This window comes from Drosophila subpulchrella, unplaced genomic scaffold (genome assembly GCF_014743375.2).
Source record: "Drosophila subpulchrella strain 33 F10 #4 breed RU33 unplaced genomic scaffold, RU_Dsub_v1.1 Primary Assembly Seq354, whole genome shotgun sequence".
Taxonomy (NCBI): domain Eukaryota; kingdom Metazoa; phylum Arthropoda; class Insecta; order Diptera; family Drosophilidae; genus Drosophila; species Drosophila subpulchrella.
The window spans coordinates 4,495,140-4,512,585 of record NW_023665577.1 but is presented as its reverse complement, the minus strand read 5'-3'; the positions used below and the strand labels follow the sequence as shown (position 1 = coordinate 4,512,585).

The 17,446-nt window shown below is 39.1% G+C and overlaps 1 protein-coding gene across 19 annotated transcripts in view; it reads right to left on the bottom strand.

Annotated features, from left to right (window-relative positions):
• Nucleotides 1–17,446, bottom strand: part of LOC119559918 (dystrophin) — a 151,390-nt gene that overhangs the window by 12,682 nt on the left and 121,262 nt on the right. For 12 of the 19 annotated variants that reach the window (XM_037873100.1, XM_037873111.1, XM_037873102.1 and 9 more), the window contains one exon: nt 12,902–12,952. The exons of the other annotated variants lie outside the window; for them this stretch is intronic. In XM_037873100.1, the coding sequence (XP_037729028.1) occupies nt 12,902–12,952 (51 nt within the window). The remainder of the gene's footprint in view (nt 1–12,901; nt 12,953–17,446) is intronic. 19 annotated transcript variants of the gene reach the window in all.

Genomic DNA, 17,446 nt, shown 5'->3' with positions numbered 1-17,446 from the left:
GAAATATGCAGTCTACAAAGTATTCACCATATATTGGCTGTATTTATTAAATAATTACTCATAAGCCATTTTTTTAAATACGATAATGTTAATAAATGAAAGATAGCATACAAATCCCAATTGTCTTAAAATTTTTAAAATTCAGGATGAATATTTTGTGAATCGTGCGTATTGCTCACGCACCCACCTCTGAAGTCAACTGAACCCTAATTGGAATATATGGCCGCATGCAAAATGCAGAAATTGTTTACAGCACGAGCGAAAAGGAGCAAAAAATGCCATATTTATTGCATTACTTTTTGTTATTAACATGGTTAAATGCATTACGAAATATTGAAAAGCAACGCCGGCATGATGGTTGCATTTCAATTTGATTGATGTACTTTGCGGGTACGTGAGGGAAATGCCAATGCATTTCATTATAATTTTCACTTTTTTCTCCGTGCGTCCAGAGAGATAACATTCTGCGTTGACTTGCATACGAAATCTCCCCCTCGTATCTATAGGAATATGAATTGATAGAATGTGACGCTGATGTGTGCAGAATGCATTTGTTATTGCCATTGGAAATGCAAATATTTTCGGTTTGGCAGCCGAATGGATGCTAAAGAAACAATTTTCCCATAATTGAAATGCAACAGATTGAAGATATTTCCCCAGACATTCAAGCCAGCAATGAAAACAAGGCAGTAATCAAATAGATACAGAGATTAGGCGACGAATCAACTGCTTAATCATTCGCAACACAAACCAACTAGCGAATCGAATTTGAATGTTATCAGGTGAGCAAATCAAAAGTGTGTATTTTCACTTTCAGTTTTTTGGCGAAACTAATCCACAATGCTCAGCACACGCGGGGCAGCCAACTATTTTACTGGCCAAAAAACCGAAATACAAATGCTTATAAATCACCAAAGTGAGAAACTGTAGGGAGTCTTGAAAGGCGCCGAAAAATAAATCCGTTTACCTGCTTTTGTTTATCAACAACCAAACTAATTAAGTTGCCCAGGCCCAGCTGAGCTCTTCTGTATCCGAGAGATATAAAGAAATAGAAAGCCCTGCGGTCACAAAATCGTATCATTGCATGCTCTGTGAACCCAAAAGATATGGATGAAAACCAGAACTCCTGTGCTGAGTCATGGAGTATCGCTGTGAAAACGGTTCAACATAAATCAAAAGCGTCACGAATCGTAGATCACCCCGCACCCACGAATCCGAGGACCCAACCACGTGCTTACGATAATTGCAATTTGATTGAACCAACGCACCAGCGGAATTCAAGCCCTGAGTGCCCGGAATTTTTGAACAGGCCGAGCCAGAGTCATTCAACTCGGGAAACAACAAATAACAAATAAGAATCCCAATCCGAATCCGAATCATGCAAAGCCGCGTCTCTGGCGGATTTCACAAAAGCCCAACCGGAAATTTCAGCTGGAAAAAGAGCAGGAAAAGAGGCAAAAACGAGACACACACAAAAAGTTAAAAAATAAAAGAAAAACCTTACAAAAAAAGCAAAAGTGCATTATGCGACCCTCGGTTCTGGGCTTTTGTTTAGCCGGTCTCGCTCTGTTTGGTTTATGCATTTTCACAGGGATGGAGACGGAATTCCCCATCTATTTCTGAGTTCTGAGTGGCCGACCATGAATAATTTTCCAGTTGTGACTTTTGTTTTCAATTGTCAAATCCATACAAATGATGAACAAAAGAGGGAAATGTGAGGGCGTAACGTTTGTTAATGTCTTTAATGGGATGATAGAATAAAGTGATATCACTGATATTTGAAAAAGATAAAAACTATTAAAGAATTTGTTAAAGTACTAATAAAAATTAATATATTAAATCCTAAACCCTTTTTTTAATCAATTAATTACTTATAATAAAGATAAAATAAAGAATAAAATCATACAAATCAAATGTTTCTTTAACGGAATATAAGCATAAAGTGACATTACTGATATTTTCAGAATTTGTTTCCTTTTTAGTAAATGTTATATATGCAATAAAGAAAAAAATAGAGAATAGTATCAAGCAAATGCAATTTGCCAAACCAAGTAAGCCGCTTAAAATTCAATAAAAATCAAATTCCTTTCACTTGCTTAACCCAAATCAAATCCAATCAATAAAGAACATGGAATTTCAGTTTAATATTTTTTTCCAATTTTTTGTTAGCCCCAAAAACTCTGTGGAATAGTACAAAAAGTCACAAAAAGGCGCAGAAAAGGAGCGGAAATTTCATGCGTCATTCGGCAAAATTGAAACCACAAAAGTCACTCCGCCGGGGCCACGCCCCCAAATGTCAGTGCATTTCAGGGCCCAAACATATGCGAGAACATTTCCATTCTATATAAGAGGCTGCCTGCAATTGGCGTTGAAAAATGATATCAAATTTGTATTTGCCTGGCCGACAAACTCACAAGCAAACTTGTCGCGCGGCAAATAAACCGAGACCGACTGACAAAGCCAACTTGGCAGTGCATTTGGGCCAAGTTACCCAGTTTCAAATGCAGCTAAGGCTCGGCCTTAGGAGCGGGGTAAAAAAGGCACGCGGCCAAAGACTTTTTGATGGCCAGACTGTGGACTTGCCCATGGCCAGCAATAAAAGTCAAGAGTGCCAAGCGACATGGAACAATTTATCACAGGCAAATGATCAATACAAGAAGGCAGGATCGGGATAGAAAAGAGTCCTGCCCCGGGGCATTGGGCGTTGGGCGTGGCACTGAAGGCTCTCTCTGGTTTAAAACGAATTTTCATATCAATTTCGACTTGGCTTTTGCGGGATAGAGGTGGGTGGCTGGCTGGATTGAGGAGAAAACGCCTTGGATTCAATTGTTGAATTTTCCGCACAGAACGAACGTTTCGCCGCAGGCGAAAATAACGTGGAAAATTTACAAGATGTTTTCGTGGCGATAAATAAAGTTGCAAATGTGAACTGCATCAGCTGCTATTGCTCCTCCTCCGCCCTCTTCTACCGGAAAAGTGGGAAAACCCTCCGTTCTATTCACCTATTGAGGCGGCTTTTGAAGCTACATAGCTTCGTTATGGCAATTTGCCTCAAATTGGTTGCTCTACGCATTCGCACACAAATTGGGGCTCTGTATCTGAGTATCCCAGTATCTGAGTATCTGCATCTGTGGCGGGGCACCCAGCTAAACTGGTTCAAACTGTGCCCGTCAGGAGAGCTTTAAGACATGTTTATTGGCCAGATTTAAATGTTTCTGTGGGTGGAGTTTTCCACAATTAATCGACTGGCTTTTCAAGCATTCGAGCGCAGTTGTCCCACTTAAAGGTTCTCCCTTTCCCGGCCACAGGCAGCGGGAAAAGTAATTTTCACAGCATTTTATGGCCACGCATTTGGATTAATAATAAATGCAGTGGGTGGGCTGGATCACATAATATGCGAATATTTATGGGACTAGTAAAATGTTATGAGAGATTCTCGTTTATGACAGCTCTCCAGGAGCAGAAACGGAATTAAATTAGTTCAAACTTTGAGGTTGCCAGCCATTAAGGAGACCCCACCCCGCATAATCTATTCAATTAGAAGAGTTGACCATCCTGCGGATGTGGGTGGTGGTAAGAAGTGCGGACAATTTTGCACGTATCCTGGAAAAACGTGCATGTGCCGGCCATTGTTTGTGAAAATTATTTTATAATCATTTTATCACATTTTCCAACCGAGCTGCCAGCAGCAGCTACCTGGAGTAGAATTTTCACAGGCACTGGCACACCTGCTGCCAGGATATAGAGATCCTATCCTGGCCAACAACAATGGCCCAGAGGCTCAAAGCCAAAAGCAAAAGCATGCAGGCAACTTTTGCCTTGCCATTGATGGCTAACACACACACACTCATACACTCTCATGTCCGCCCGTTTATGGCTTTGAATCTTCATTTTCCTTAGACAATGACAAAAATGGAGGATAATAGATAAAATTAAGTGCAACTGCAGCAGACAAGAGGGAAAAAAGGAGGGGCAGGAGTAGGGTATCACACTGCAGGATATGCCCGGCTTTTTGTGGGGTTTATTGTCGCCCTTTTGGGTGAAGGAGTACGGGCTGGGGAAATCCCCGAAAGGAAAGTCGGGCCAAGTCATGGATGCCATTAATAAAGTGCATTGAATTGGCTGCTCGGCACTCAGCAGAAAATGGCGCTCTTACCTCCTTTTTGGCCTGTAAAACGTTTAGCGAAATTGTTGAACAAACATGGAGTAATGGTGGAGTGAGTTATGCTACGGATAAGGACATAAACACATTCCATCGATTGGAGCAGTGTGATAAAATCCTGTGCCGGAAGTTCGCCATTGTTTTCATTTGAAATATTATGGAGTTTCCCTAATATGCTCTCAGCATGAACCAATTGTCCAATTTTACTATAAATTTTAAGGACTATTGATAACAATTTAATAGGCATATAGCAAAAAACTAACTTTGATTAAAGATCAATTCAGAGAATTATACTAAAAATGTATTTTAAATATCGAATAGGCACTCCACATCACGGAAATATTTATTTTTGTGTTTAATGAAAACGAGTAAATCAAGACAAAAGAGATTATCAAAGAAATATCAGAGAAAATGAATTAAAAACTTTTAATAATATGAACAGAAAGAACTCAAGAAGAAAATGTGGTCAGATAAACCAACTAAACTTAAAACACGGTTATACATTTTTTATATTAATTATGGATTCAACCAACTTCCGCTCTGATATTAACCCAACCAGCGATTAGGATTTAAAAACTTGAATAAAACATGAACAGAGTTTCCAATGATTGTGTAAGTCGAGAAGAAAGTGTTCTTCGATAAGGTAAACACGGTTTTACAGGTTTTGAATAAATCTGGTAAATTAATTGAGTCAACCGACTTCCGCTCTGATATTAATCCATCCAGCGATTAAGCCAATCGAAGACCTGATAACCCACAACTTCACTTCCCACATTCCAATCTCTTGGCCACCAGCTGTTTGTAATCAACTTTCCCCCACACACCGGGGGGAAATATTAGTTCAACAAATTGAATTAAACATTCTGGGAAGCACCCGAAGACCCTGCTGCTCATTTCGGAACCTTTAACGCCTTTTTGGAAAAACTTTGCGTAACCTTTTACCCGGAAAATTCGTGGGAACTAAGCAGCCTTAAGTACAAACTTTTTAACTGTAATAGGAATAAAACGAGTTTTAACCTTTGCCATCTTCTCACCTCCTGTATCTCACTTACCACCAAATTTCATTAAAATGTTGCCGCAAAATTGTACCCAATTTCAGCGAAAAAGGGATCGCGATTGACACCTAAGCGAGGGTCGGAAAGCAGGAAACCCTCGGGATTCGCTCATCTTGGCCATCATCTTTATGCAGAAACAATAATAATTTTTAATGAGTTGTAAAGTGTTTTTACAACTCCTCTTTTAGAGCTTCAGTGGGAGAGAAAGGAGGTAATGCTCAGCCCGAAAAGCGAAAGTCGAGCACCTGAATTTGTAACCCAGGCACATGCATATATTTATCAAGTATATTTGGTTATACATTATTTTTGATGGCTCAATTTCCGTTGCGGTGCCAACTTCCGTGCGCCGCCTTCAATGAGCCGAGACAAAACACGCCCCAAAAACAAAAGAGCATTAAAAAATGCGAAAAAAAATTGAAACCAAAATACAAACAAGTTGGATCACAGAGCTCGGAAAGTTGGGTGATATGCGTGATTAAGCACCGACAGATGCCCACCCCATATCTTGTTTTTTTTGGGTTTTTGGGTTTTTTGCACCGCACCAAGCCCAGCTTTACATGATTGTTCTCTCTTTATTCGGAGACAAAAAGTGAAGCAGAAAAAATAATGATAAATATGCTGGAATCTATTTTGGGGGAATTTTCTGTAGGCGGGTGTGTCACTTAATGACTTTTCTGCTGAATGCCAAATGAACAAGTTCCGCCGGGGGAATTCGGAGTGGGGAAAAAGGTTTGGACCGGGGATCTGATGGAGTTGTTGCGATGTTACATTGTTCCCAGAGCGATTTTCTGTCGAAATTGTTTCCAGTCGCCAAGGTAACTGATGTCAGATTGCTTTGTTTCGTAGTGGAGAATTTTAGACAAAGCTGAAAATGATGAGGTTTTTGTCTGAGGTGGGTTTTATATATGAATTTAAGTTATAAAAAGAGTGGTGGTATGGCACATTGATAGTACTGATTTAAGCTAACATCGCTTTGTTCGATAATTAAATCATTATCGATGCAAGCGTGAATGAAACCGTGTTTCAATTCGATCTCAATTGGAGTACACAAATTCATTTCCAATTTCCTGATTTATTTTCCCACTCCGCCTTTCACCCCCCCACTAAATCAGCTTAAATGTGATTTTCCCCCGCTTTTTGTTGGCTGCAGTCGCACTAATTAAGTGGATCTAAGCGCTTTCCAAACAACCAAATGCGAATGGCAGACGCAACGCTTTAAAGCCTCTCCCAAGAGCCAGCCATCGGAATCGATTGAGACCCGGGGCGAAAAGTGGAGACGGGACTCTTTGGAGTCTATGGGGCCTCTATGCCCCACTGGATGGTTGGATGGCTGGATGGCCATCGTAATATATTTGCATTAACCCAGTGACACATTTTGACATAATCTGATTAATTGGCGTGTAAAGGAGAAATAAATTGAGCGGCGTCTAATGAACCGATGGCCGGCGGGAAGATGGGAGATGGAAAAGGCAGCTGGCTAACAGAAGGAGAATGCCAGCCGCCAGATGGCGCCGGCGAAAAAGAACGCCCACGTGATAAGTGGATGGATTCCGAAAGGGGACTGCAACTATCTTCGCCTCAAAATAAAGTATCCAGCAATGCAATAATTTGCCTTAACGAATGTTGATAGCTTTTTCACTATCTAGCTGATTTATACACGGTGGGAAAAGTTGAGAGAATGAAATTGCAGACATAAAATGTCTTTCTAATGTCTAGAGACTTCAAGACCAATAGCTTGGAACTCCAAACTAAGTGGCAAAAAAAGTTACAATGAAATGGGTACCATTTAGGGTAGGTTGAAGTTCTAATTTCAAGAACTGTTTGCTCTTAAAAGTGTATTACATGCAATACATTTAATTCCTCTTCAGGGTATGGTGAATTTAAGGTTTAGTAAAACTCTTGGTTTTAAAAGACTTTATTTTCTAAACTGAGTTATACAAAGGTAAGTTGGCAAAAAGACTTTATATAAATAATCAGAAATCAACATCTATAAGTTTTCTCAAATCTGATTGAAATATCTTTACATTTTTCTCCCTGCTCTCCATCTCTAATAGCTAATTGATGTCAACGGCTTGTCGGTCTAGGCAGTTGAGACCAGGAAGATTGAGCAACCGGGCCAGACCGCAAAATGTGCATAGCTGCTCCTAGTGCCACCGCTGCTCCGACCGACCTGATCCGCCAGATTGGCCAGATCCGCGGGCTCCGCTGGCAACTCTATCAAAAACGACGTGTCAAGAGTTCGCGGGCGGCGTTTGGGCTTTCTTGTGGTCCCCATCGCGTCGTCTCAGTGTCTCAAAGTCCCCCACTTAAACCGCCAACGCCGCAAAATCAATCAGGCATAGGAATGAATAGGCTTAGGCAGCAGCCACCACCCTCTGCTCGTTTTTCCCCAGCGTTTTTCAATTTATTAAATGACATTTGCATAGCATTTTCGCCTAGATTTCTTTACGCACACAAACCGAAATGGTGTGCCGCTGGCCCCAAAGCATCAATTTTTAATTTCATTAGCATGGAGGGCATAACCTACTGCCTTTCTGGATTTTTTCATTATCTGTTTTCCCAATTTGCATTCGCCGGTTTTGGTTTCTGTTTTCTTGCTCGCCATTTTCCGGTTCATGCGTTGCTCGCATTTGAATTTTAAATGATTATTGATTTTACATTTCTGGGCGAATGAATGAATGGTATGTACTACAGCGAATGGCTTCCAGTGGCCTATTTTTAGAGCATTTCGGTGGTCTTTCGCTCAGGGTCAAATAAACTTGCTAATTACCCAAAGTGCATGGTTCAAGTTCTCTAAACAAAAGGGGCAAAAGTCTCTCCCCTCCGGTTAGAGTAAAAATGTAAACAATTTCCAGCAATGGCTAAATAAATACCTATTCATAAAAAAGTAAACAAAAGGTGGACGGGAAAAAGAAAACAGATTTCGGGTCTTATCCATCAACCAGCCCAATTACTCAACTGGTCAACAGATGTTGCAGATTCTGTTGCTCGCAGGCAATATGATAGTTGCGAAAATACACTTTGTTATATGCAAATTATTTCCAGGTGTGGATTTTCGGTTTACTTAAGAGTATTCAAATGATTAGAGTAGATTAGATTGAACCCAAAGATTAGGCCAATTAGACTCCACAACAAGAGCTCCTATTTTAGATTTCCACATTTTTTGTTTATCCAAAACCAGGCCATTTTAGATAAAAGCTCTGACTAATCGCACTGGCAACACAAAAAGAAGCCAAACAGCAGCAGCATCCATAAAGGTAATCGGAAAATGTTTATTTAATAAATAAATTGGAGAGAAATTGCGCAGCTTTTGGGGAAGGCTAAATGGATGGGTGGGTGTTTTGGGTGTTCTGGCTGTTTGGTCACACACTGCAGCGTATTTATTCAATTAAAATAATCATAAAGAGAAATGTTTATACTGCTGCTGTGCAAATATAAATAAAATGGTCAAAAAATATTGTTATGCATGTTCGAGTTCGGGGTATGCAAATAAAAATCGATACAATTAGTTTACATTGAATTTCAAGCAGTGGCGGAGTGGATGTTTTGAACTGGTGATCGAAACATTTTTCTCAAGTTACAATTTTTCCTTTTTTAAGCCCTCCCAAATTAAAGTTACATTAGAGAGATTGTCGCTTGGAAAAGCTTTTCCGTTTTAACTTTCTTTTTTCTGGCAATTTTATAATGGTTTGGTAATGCTTCACGGCTCACTAAATACGCCGGATTCGATTTGGTTTGCACAGACTTTGATGCGGACCGCACTTTGACGTTGATTAATGACTCAAGTCCGAGGGCACAAACCTTGTCTAACTAACTAAATTTCCCCGAAGTTTGCCTGATTACCGAGTACATTTTCTGCTCAATTGAGTTGTCAACATTTGGACAAACATTCGAACTCATTAGAGCATTCGGGGAATTATGAATACTTGACTTCAGTCAGTCAGACTGGTAAGATTGCCTTTTGGGTAATCTGTTTGCTCCAGTGATTTGCATAAAATGAGACCCAATGGAGGCATTGACTTTGGTTTTGGCTGGGATCCTAACATTTCAGCGATGCGAACTTCATTCCTAATTGAGCTGTCGCCCAGAAAGGAGGCGCATGGAACTTAATTGAGTGCAACTGCATAATTGTTCAATTAAAGTGATTGTGTCAGCGCAGCAATGGCAGCAAAAGCATTCGTTAAACACGCCACAATTAGTCCAGCAATTTTTTAATTGATCGAAGCACAACTGACATCGACTCCCCATTGACAGCTGCCATCGTTCTTTTTTTCCTACAAGTGCGTGAGGATGGGTTAAAAAACATATCTGCAGCTGGGGCTACGTGAGGAATCGGTGAAAACTCCCGCTCCGTCTTAGCCAATAAGCCAAATTGTCCCAATCGGTAAGTATATATTTTACAGAGAGAACGAACAATGTGAACAAAGCGAGGCTGCCAATTCAGATTACCTGAATTGCCCCATTTGCCAGATACTTTTTCTGCACTCGGCTGGCAGATAAAACTGGCTGCAAATGCCACTTGCTCATTGAGATACAACATTCGAGATGCATGCCTGCAACTGTCGAGATGCATTCTCTCTGGAATTTGTCACAACTTTTGGGCAAATATTTATGTACATATATTATTCAGCAGACATGGATGCTTTTAGTTCAGCTAGTGAGGAATTTATCAGCGTATGTCAAATGCAGTTGAACTGATATATCGAAAAATTCTAGTATTATGATTATGATTTATTTTAGAAATTTTAAAAATGTAATAACAGAAAAGTGGTCTGCTCAGATTTTTTGTTGAGTTTTTTCGACGTTCCCTTGTAGTTTTTCTATCAATTTTATATCTGCATTTCGTTTAGCCTAACTTTATGCATATAAAATATTACTCGCTGTGAGTTACATTCCCAGGACAGATGTAGATGCTATGGGACAGTCGAGTGAACTTTATTCCACACCCTGACAACGGCGAAAATGCACGACTTTCTTATGCAATCCGGCAGATACTTTTGGCCCAAACCTATCCGAACCCCTGCTGCCCCTACTCTTCTTTCCTCCACCGAATTGACATGCAAAATGTGTGCTATGGCGCCAGGCTGATGTCTGAGCTGCGACTGCCAGCCATTTATTTGGCGCTGGTGGAATTGAGTTGCATTTGCCATTTTCCGCTTGCAGCTCGCAGTGTGCAGTTTGCCATTTACAGTCGCATCTGCGGGCCTATAAATAAGCACGTCACACCGTTAGCACCATTAACTGCATATTAATTGGCCGAAATAGACACCATCTAAATGGCGGCAGGACTTAGCCATGAATCGCCTGGCATTTGCCCAGGTTTAGATATACTTTTGCGTGGCAAATGGCACTTGGAATGTGCCTGGCATGGCTCCACACATTACCCACATTTGTTTTTGTTTTGGGGGCGTGGCTGCCTTAATTGTGCCCAAATAAATATTTATTCCTCTCGCAGATTTTGGCGTGCTAATAAATATCTAGCGAGGGAGACAAACCAAGGCAAGCGGAACATGTTGTGCGTGTATCTTGCAGATACACACGCATTCATCAGGAACTCTACGCATGCATAAATTAAGTGCAATTAGCATAAACAATTTTCAGCTTTTAACTGAACCGAAGGGGGGCTCTTAAACGGGCGGAGGCGGGGTAACTCGAAAGGGGGCATGGCGAACACATGCTCGGCAGCCCAGGGAACAACACAAAATCTGTGGCCACAATGCAAGACGTTCTGCATATAAGGCTGCGGCCAGAAATGCAGCTTATGTGGATAGATTACTTTTGGCCAAATTTGGGCAGGAGTGGAAATCGGTGGGAATAGTGATGAACTTAAGGCACTGCGAAATAAATGGGATGCCAGTGCGTGGGGTACTCAAATTTCGGATAAAAATAAAAGGACATATAAATATCTTTCAATTAAAAAATCATCTTAAACTAAGATTATAAAAACAATAACTCTTCATAACAGCAAAATTTTAGAACTATTGGAATGATTGATCATAGAGATATTAGATAGAGAAATTCGGATAAAATATAAGCCAATTGAACATTTTTTGAGAAATTCGGATAAAATATAAACCATGTTAATAAAAGCAGGTAAATAATCAAGCAAATTATTTATTTAGTTTAATTAAGAGCTTAAAACCAATCAAAATATGTAACAAACGTCGTTACAAATGTTAATTCCATATCACAATAAATTCTTCTGAGGACTTCTCCTTACTCATTGCAGGAATACATATTATTGACGCTTTTTAAAGGCGAAATTCATGCGAAAAGTATGCCCCTCCCCTTTTATGGATTAACCCAATGAATACCCTCACTTAACCCCTTGTGTTTGTCTGCCCGATGATTTCATAATGCAGCTGGCATAAGTTTCAAGTAACAAATTTGGTTCTTCTCTGTTCTGATATCACTCCTTTTCTTCAAAAAGCTCTTCATGTATACACATGCATGTACTTAAAATCCAAAGTAACCAAAGTCCATCGAAGAAGATGAGCCGAACCATATAGAACAGAACCCCTTCTTCGCCGCCAAACAACAGATCCGAATGGAACGCAATAAAACAGAAGCACATGATGGGGGTATCCGATCTCAGTCGCTGGCGTTTGTTTACAGAGTTTTACATACGGCGGTACATATGCACATTTGCATTTATAAATATGACGTTTAAATGGCGTTTAGTACGTGAAATGTACGAAAATGTCGAGCACATGGCAAACAACAGGGGCAATCGCAATCGCAATCGCGAAATTCGCAGACTGCTGCGGGTAAATACTGTACACAAATAAGTGAAGCACTCACATAAATGAATAAGTGAATTCGAGAAATTTTAATGAAGCCCGCGAAAGGGGAGCCGTGTCTTGGAATCGGAAAAGCGCCGCCTCATCAGAACCCGAAACCATTTACAGACCGTAAAGTATTTAAGTACGATTCCTACTGAAAGCCGATCTCTGTGTGGGAACTGGGTCCCCCAATCGGTTATTAAACGGCGCCCAAGGTCGAATCGGTTTGGGGTTGTCGGAAATCAGTCAGTGTCAATAGGTTGAACTAGATTCCCCAAATGATATGATGTAAAACGATTGTGTTCGCCTCGAATTAATGCAGCTGACAGCTGTATAACAACTCCTTAATTGGTCATTGCTCCGGGGCCAGGAGGAAAAATCAAAATATCTTGTGAGTCACAATTAACATTTCGGGTTTTCAATCGAGACTTATTACTGAAGGAAAGCAGACGAGTTAGAGACAATTTACGGAGCTTTCTTATCGCATCTGTCAAGCAATCCAACTGGGTCACCCCCTCTCAAAGTTCGAGTTCAAAATCCCCACAAGCTGTTTCCCGCAGTTTTATTGGCCGTCGGACGCAATAATTATAAATGCTTGTCAACAGCTTCAATAAAAGATAAAAGAGATATGGATCTAGCCCTTAAGACCCTTAAAGTACCCAGAGTTATCTGTTATGCTAGATAAATGTGTCACATTGATGGTGTTCTACTTGTAACCGGAATGCAAATGGAAATGGGAATTGCTCTTGTGCCAAATGAATATTATTGTTATGGGGTGAGATTTTTTTGGGGGACGAGGGCTTTACCACCACACTTGTTGTTGTTCGGTGCTCATGGGTTAATAAAAACAGGAATGTAAACGACAGAGAAAATATGAGAAAACAAAAGAAAAGAAAACATACTTTGAGCGTGTTGGAAATTAGAATTTCCGATACAACCGATACAGAATGCGGCTGGAAAAATAAAACAAGAAATTTGATCACTTAGACAGGGAATTAAACAGGCGTCTTAGATAAAGAACTGCAAATGAACAGAAACACAATATTAATGGGTATTATATGTTTCAACTTTAAGCTGACATCATCGCTGAGATGGGGAATACAAATATTTGGCAGGGGTTAAGGAACGGAAATCGGCGAAGAATCGGGGCCACAGCAGGCGGTTCGGGCAAATAAATTAAAGATATATTGATGGAGTTTAGAAAGTTTAACAGAGGCGAGAAAAATCGAGTGGCCAAGCAGATGGCGCCAGCGATTTGAGTCATATGCGCTCTAATTAAGCAGCTGACACTGACACCGAGTAAAAATGAATAAAGGAACCAAGTTGGGTACCCGCAAAATAAACATAAAACAAGTATAAGACAGAACAACACAACTGGCAAAAGATACAAACTCAAAGATGCTGCGAGACAATGTAAATCCAGTTGAGATGCAAAGATATATGTGTCTCTCATAAGGAAGGAAGAGGCGTTGGAGTAACAAGGCTACCCAAAACACTCGGAACGATGACAAAGATAAAGTGAGACACATCCAGGGATTTAATAAAGGAGATGGAGATACAGAGACGGCGAAATAAGGCGACAACTTTAACAAATAAACTGAGCACAACGACTAAATCTCCTTATGCTCGACCAGGAAAACTCAATAAAATGCAAAGTAAATAATAATAAACGACCTTGCCATGGAGGACTTTCCTCGATTCCCCGGGATATGTATCTTGCCCAGTGTCTGTGGTTCCCGTTTTTAGACAGTTGAGCGTGGGATATTAAACTTGCACACCTCGGGAGTTTTTGCTCTCCGAGATGCAAATGAGGTATCCCATGGATGTGAAGGAATTTGCAAAACAGAGCTTATCTACTGATTCTCTGGCAGGCAATTAAATGGACAAGTCAATGGCACCGTCCACAATCGCTACACAAATATTTGACAGAGTGCCATACTTCGGAGAATTGCCTTGTAAATCGAGTGTCCTACCAGCACTGAAGAAACAGTTTAACTAGATAAATTTAAAATACTGTCCAGATTTCTCAATAAAGCAAAACACAATTCAAGCAAGGGTCAAAAATAGTTTTTATAAATATTGAAAGTATTTATTATGGGAATATCCTTAAATACCGATTTTGTTAAACACTTTCCCAATTTAAACAGACTAACTTCTACAACTATTTTGTTGTAATTTTTTTTAAGCTCCAAATTTTAAATTTTTTTTACTGTGTACTATACCCATAAAAACGTGTAATACAGCCAAGTCAGAGAGAGTGTGAGATGGGCACTTTTCCCGTTAATAATTCTTTTAAATACATTTCCATTGCGTTTGCCATTTTGTAATTTCTACTCGCCAAGAGCTGAACTAGCATAAATTTTTCTTAACGCCGTTGTCATATTTTTTATCCACTTGTTCCCATCGCCTCCAAGAGAGAGAAAACGAAATTACTATTAATTTCAGTGCAGTTCGGATGCGTATTATTTTCTTTTTATTTGCGAACTCAGAACGGAGGTGAAAATAATGGTGTATTGAACACGCGCTACCACAAGTTGGTGAAAAGTGCGCTCACTTTTAAACGTGACTGTTACAAAGAATTTTTGTTTTATTTATCACACAGCACAAATACAGAAAGTTCTGGTGTTACTATAATTTTGTTGTTATTATTATTCGTGTATTCTTGTAGTCTTGTGGCCAACGTTGAAGAAAAATGATTATTATAAATTCGACCTTATTACTCTTGTTACTTTCGTTTGTTTTGCTACAGAAAAAAAGACGTATGAAATAACACCAAAACAATTTATTTCTGCAATTTTTCTTTTCACGGCGTTGGTTTACAATTGTGGTCGAGAAGGTGAATAATATATCTGTGGAATATTTTTCGCACTTTAAACACTTTTTCTGGGAGGTTACATTTTTTTAAAAATGATCCTTGAGTTAGGAATTTGTTTTTTTTTATTTTCCCGTGGCTATGTTATTTTAGTAGTATTATTTTTTACCGGCAGATCGCGATCGCGACAAAAAACGCAACCAACTTACGCGCCGCCGCTTCGAAAACTGACCCAACAACAAAGCCGGCTAGCGTTGGAGAGCGAAGCGCTGCTGCACTCGAAGAAAGCACTCGAAAAATACTCGAAAAAACACTCGGAAAACACTCAAAAAACTCACACTCCCCCAAAACGAAACTTGTTCTCTCGGGAAGAACTTGTTGCTCGCTTCCCGAGTTTTGTTTATGCATTGTTTATGTCTTTATGTGGCCGTTCTACTCAACTCTCGGCTCTCTACTCATTCATTTGGTTAACTCATTAAGTGGCTGTCATGTTTGAGTGGCCCACAATTGAGTGCCCCTCTCGAGTGTGGTTATAATTTTTCAATCTGCCACAGATACTTCTCACCCCCTCCTTTGTTTTATTTATTGCCCGAGTTTCGGGCTTATTTCGATACAATTTATAAATGCATTTGAATGGCCTGTTTTTTGTCGCTCTTTATCTTCCCGCATTTTTTGTTGTCCTGTTTTGTTTTGGTTTTTATTCGTTTGTTTTTATTGCTTTTTTATATGATAATTTACACGCATTGTTTTGTGCGATTTTTTTCTCATGAGTCTCTCGATTTTGAATGAATGATTTTTGTGACTCACTGTATTCAGCTGTGGGTGTGGTTTAAAATGGGTTTTTAAAAGGGTTATGGATTTTTGTAGGTTATCGTGTACACAAGAAGTTTTTGAAAAATAGATGAACTTTTAATGCTCACGATTTTTAAATAGCCAGTGCTAAAGACAACTACTTGCTTTACACTCGAAACAATTATTGAAAAACCAATTCACATATAATTTTTTCTTTTTTGATTTATTTCTTTATTGATTAAGTTAACCTTTAAAGTAAACGAAATTTTTTTACAGGAATAGTATGGAAAATGTCTGCATATTAAATTCAAAATGTCGTGTTAAATATTTGAACTAAATACAAAAACATTATGTTCAATACTAAACATAATTAATTGCGTGGTTTAATTTTAACATATTTGAATCAAGGTATCAAATATAAGTGTGTATTTTCTTTTAATACTGAACATCATATTTGAAAATCTTTAAATTTAATATGATTGTTAATTTAAACATATCCGTATTTATTTTTTTATTAGTGTAGTTTAGGTAAGTTTGAGTTCTATGAAAAGAAGTTACTTTGGATGACGGTATTTTACAAAAATTGAAGTTCTTTGACGACAGGTTTAATTATTTTTCCGAGTGCTTCAGATGCCAGACGACACTATAGAAAATCCTAAAATATCACTTTCAGTTCCCTTCCTACTCCGATTTCCCTCAACGTCTCTAAAGTTTCGGTTATTTTTGCCAAGCGAATCTCATAAACAAAGACGAACGTCAAAAATGTGCTTCCTTTTTTTGTGGCATGGACAGAAAAGAAAAAATAGAAATGTAAAATTGGCAAATAATTTTCCCGTTTGGCCGCTCACACGTGACAAAGTGTGAAAAATGCCACCAACTCATAAGCGTATTTTTCTTTTTCTGGGATTGTCTTAAGCCTACACTTGCTTTAAAAGGCGGGGAAAAGGATGTGGATGTGGAAAAGCAAATTTATGAACTGCAGACGCGACAGAAAGCGACCAAAAGAGGGTGGGGGGGTTTCAAATCTTCGGCAATAGTTCGTTCGTCTCTCTGTCTGCGGAGTGCAGCCGGAAAATCTATTTTCGAGCGCATAATTTTCTTTTCCAGTCTGCCACCTTGTAGGGCAGTATTTCCTCCATCTCTACTCTCGTGTGAATATTTATCTTTGGCAAGGCGATTTGTCGTCTGCCAAGGCATACGAAAAAAAAAATAGGAAAATTCAGAAGCCAAAAATTCATTTGGGAAATCTTTGAGTTTGCCTTGCATTCGGATTTCCTGAATTTGGAAATTGAAATTGAATTCTCTTTCCTCGCCTCTCCACTTCTAATTGTTTTCTGAGGTCTTTACGTATTTCTTCTGTCTATTTTGTGTTGGCTTGAGTCTTTCAGTTTTGTTTGTGGCATTTATTAACGTTGATGAATGAATGGAAGATTTCGGAAGTTACTTCCGATAACACAAACTAATTGGAAGTGCTAACAAGAGACAACCGAAAATATGTCAAACTTTCTTTGGCCTTTACATTTAAATATTTATCAATGCCACTTGCATTGGATAATTTTATCTTTAGCAAATGGAATTTCTATTGCTTTTTAGCAATTTCAGTAACAGGTTTTATTGGGTTCACTTTAGCCGCATAAAAGAAATCAAACAAATAATTGGTAAACATTTGCTGATGCTCAGTATATTTATTATTTTCACTTTAATCCCTTTACAGTTGAATCTAAAATTCAGTCCCAGAACTTTTTTCAAATGTTTAATTGTAGCCTACGGATAGCAGATGTTTTCAAATGTTGTTTACAAATTGCAATTCCTCGTTTTACTTTATCTCCATATTTTGTATAAA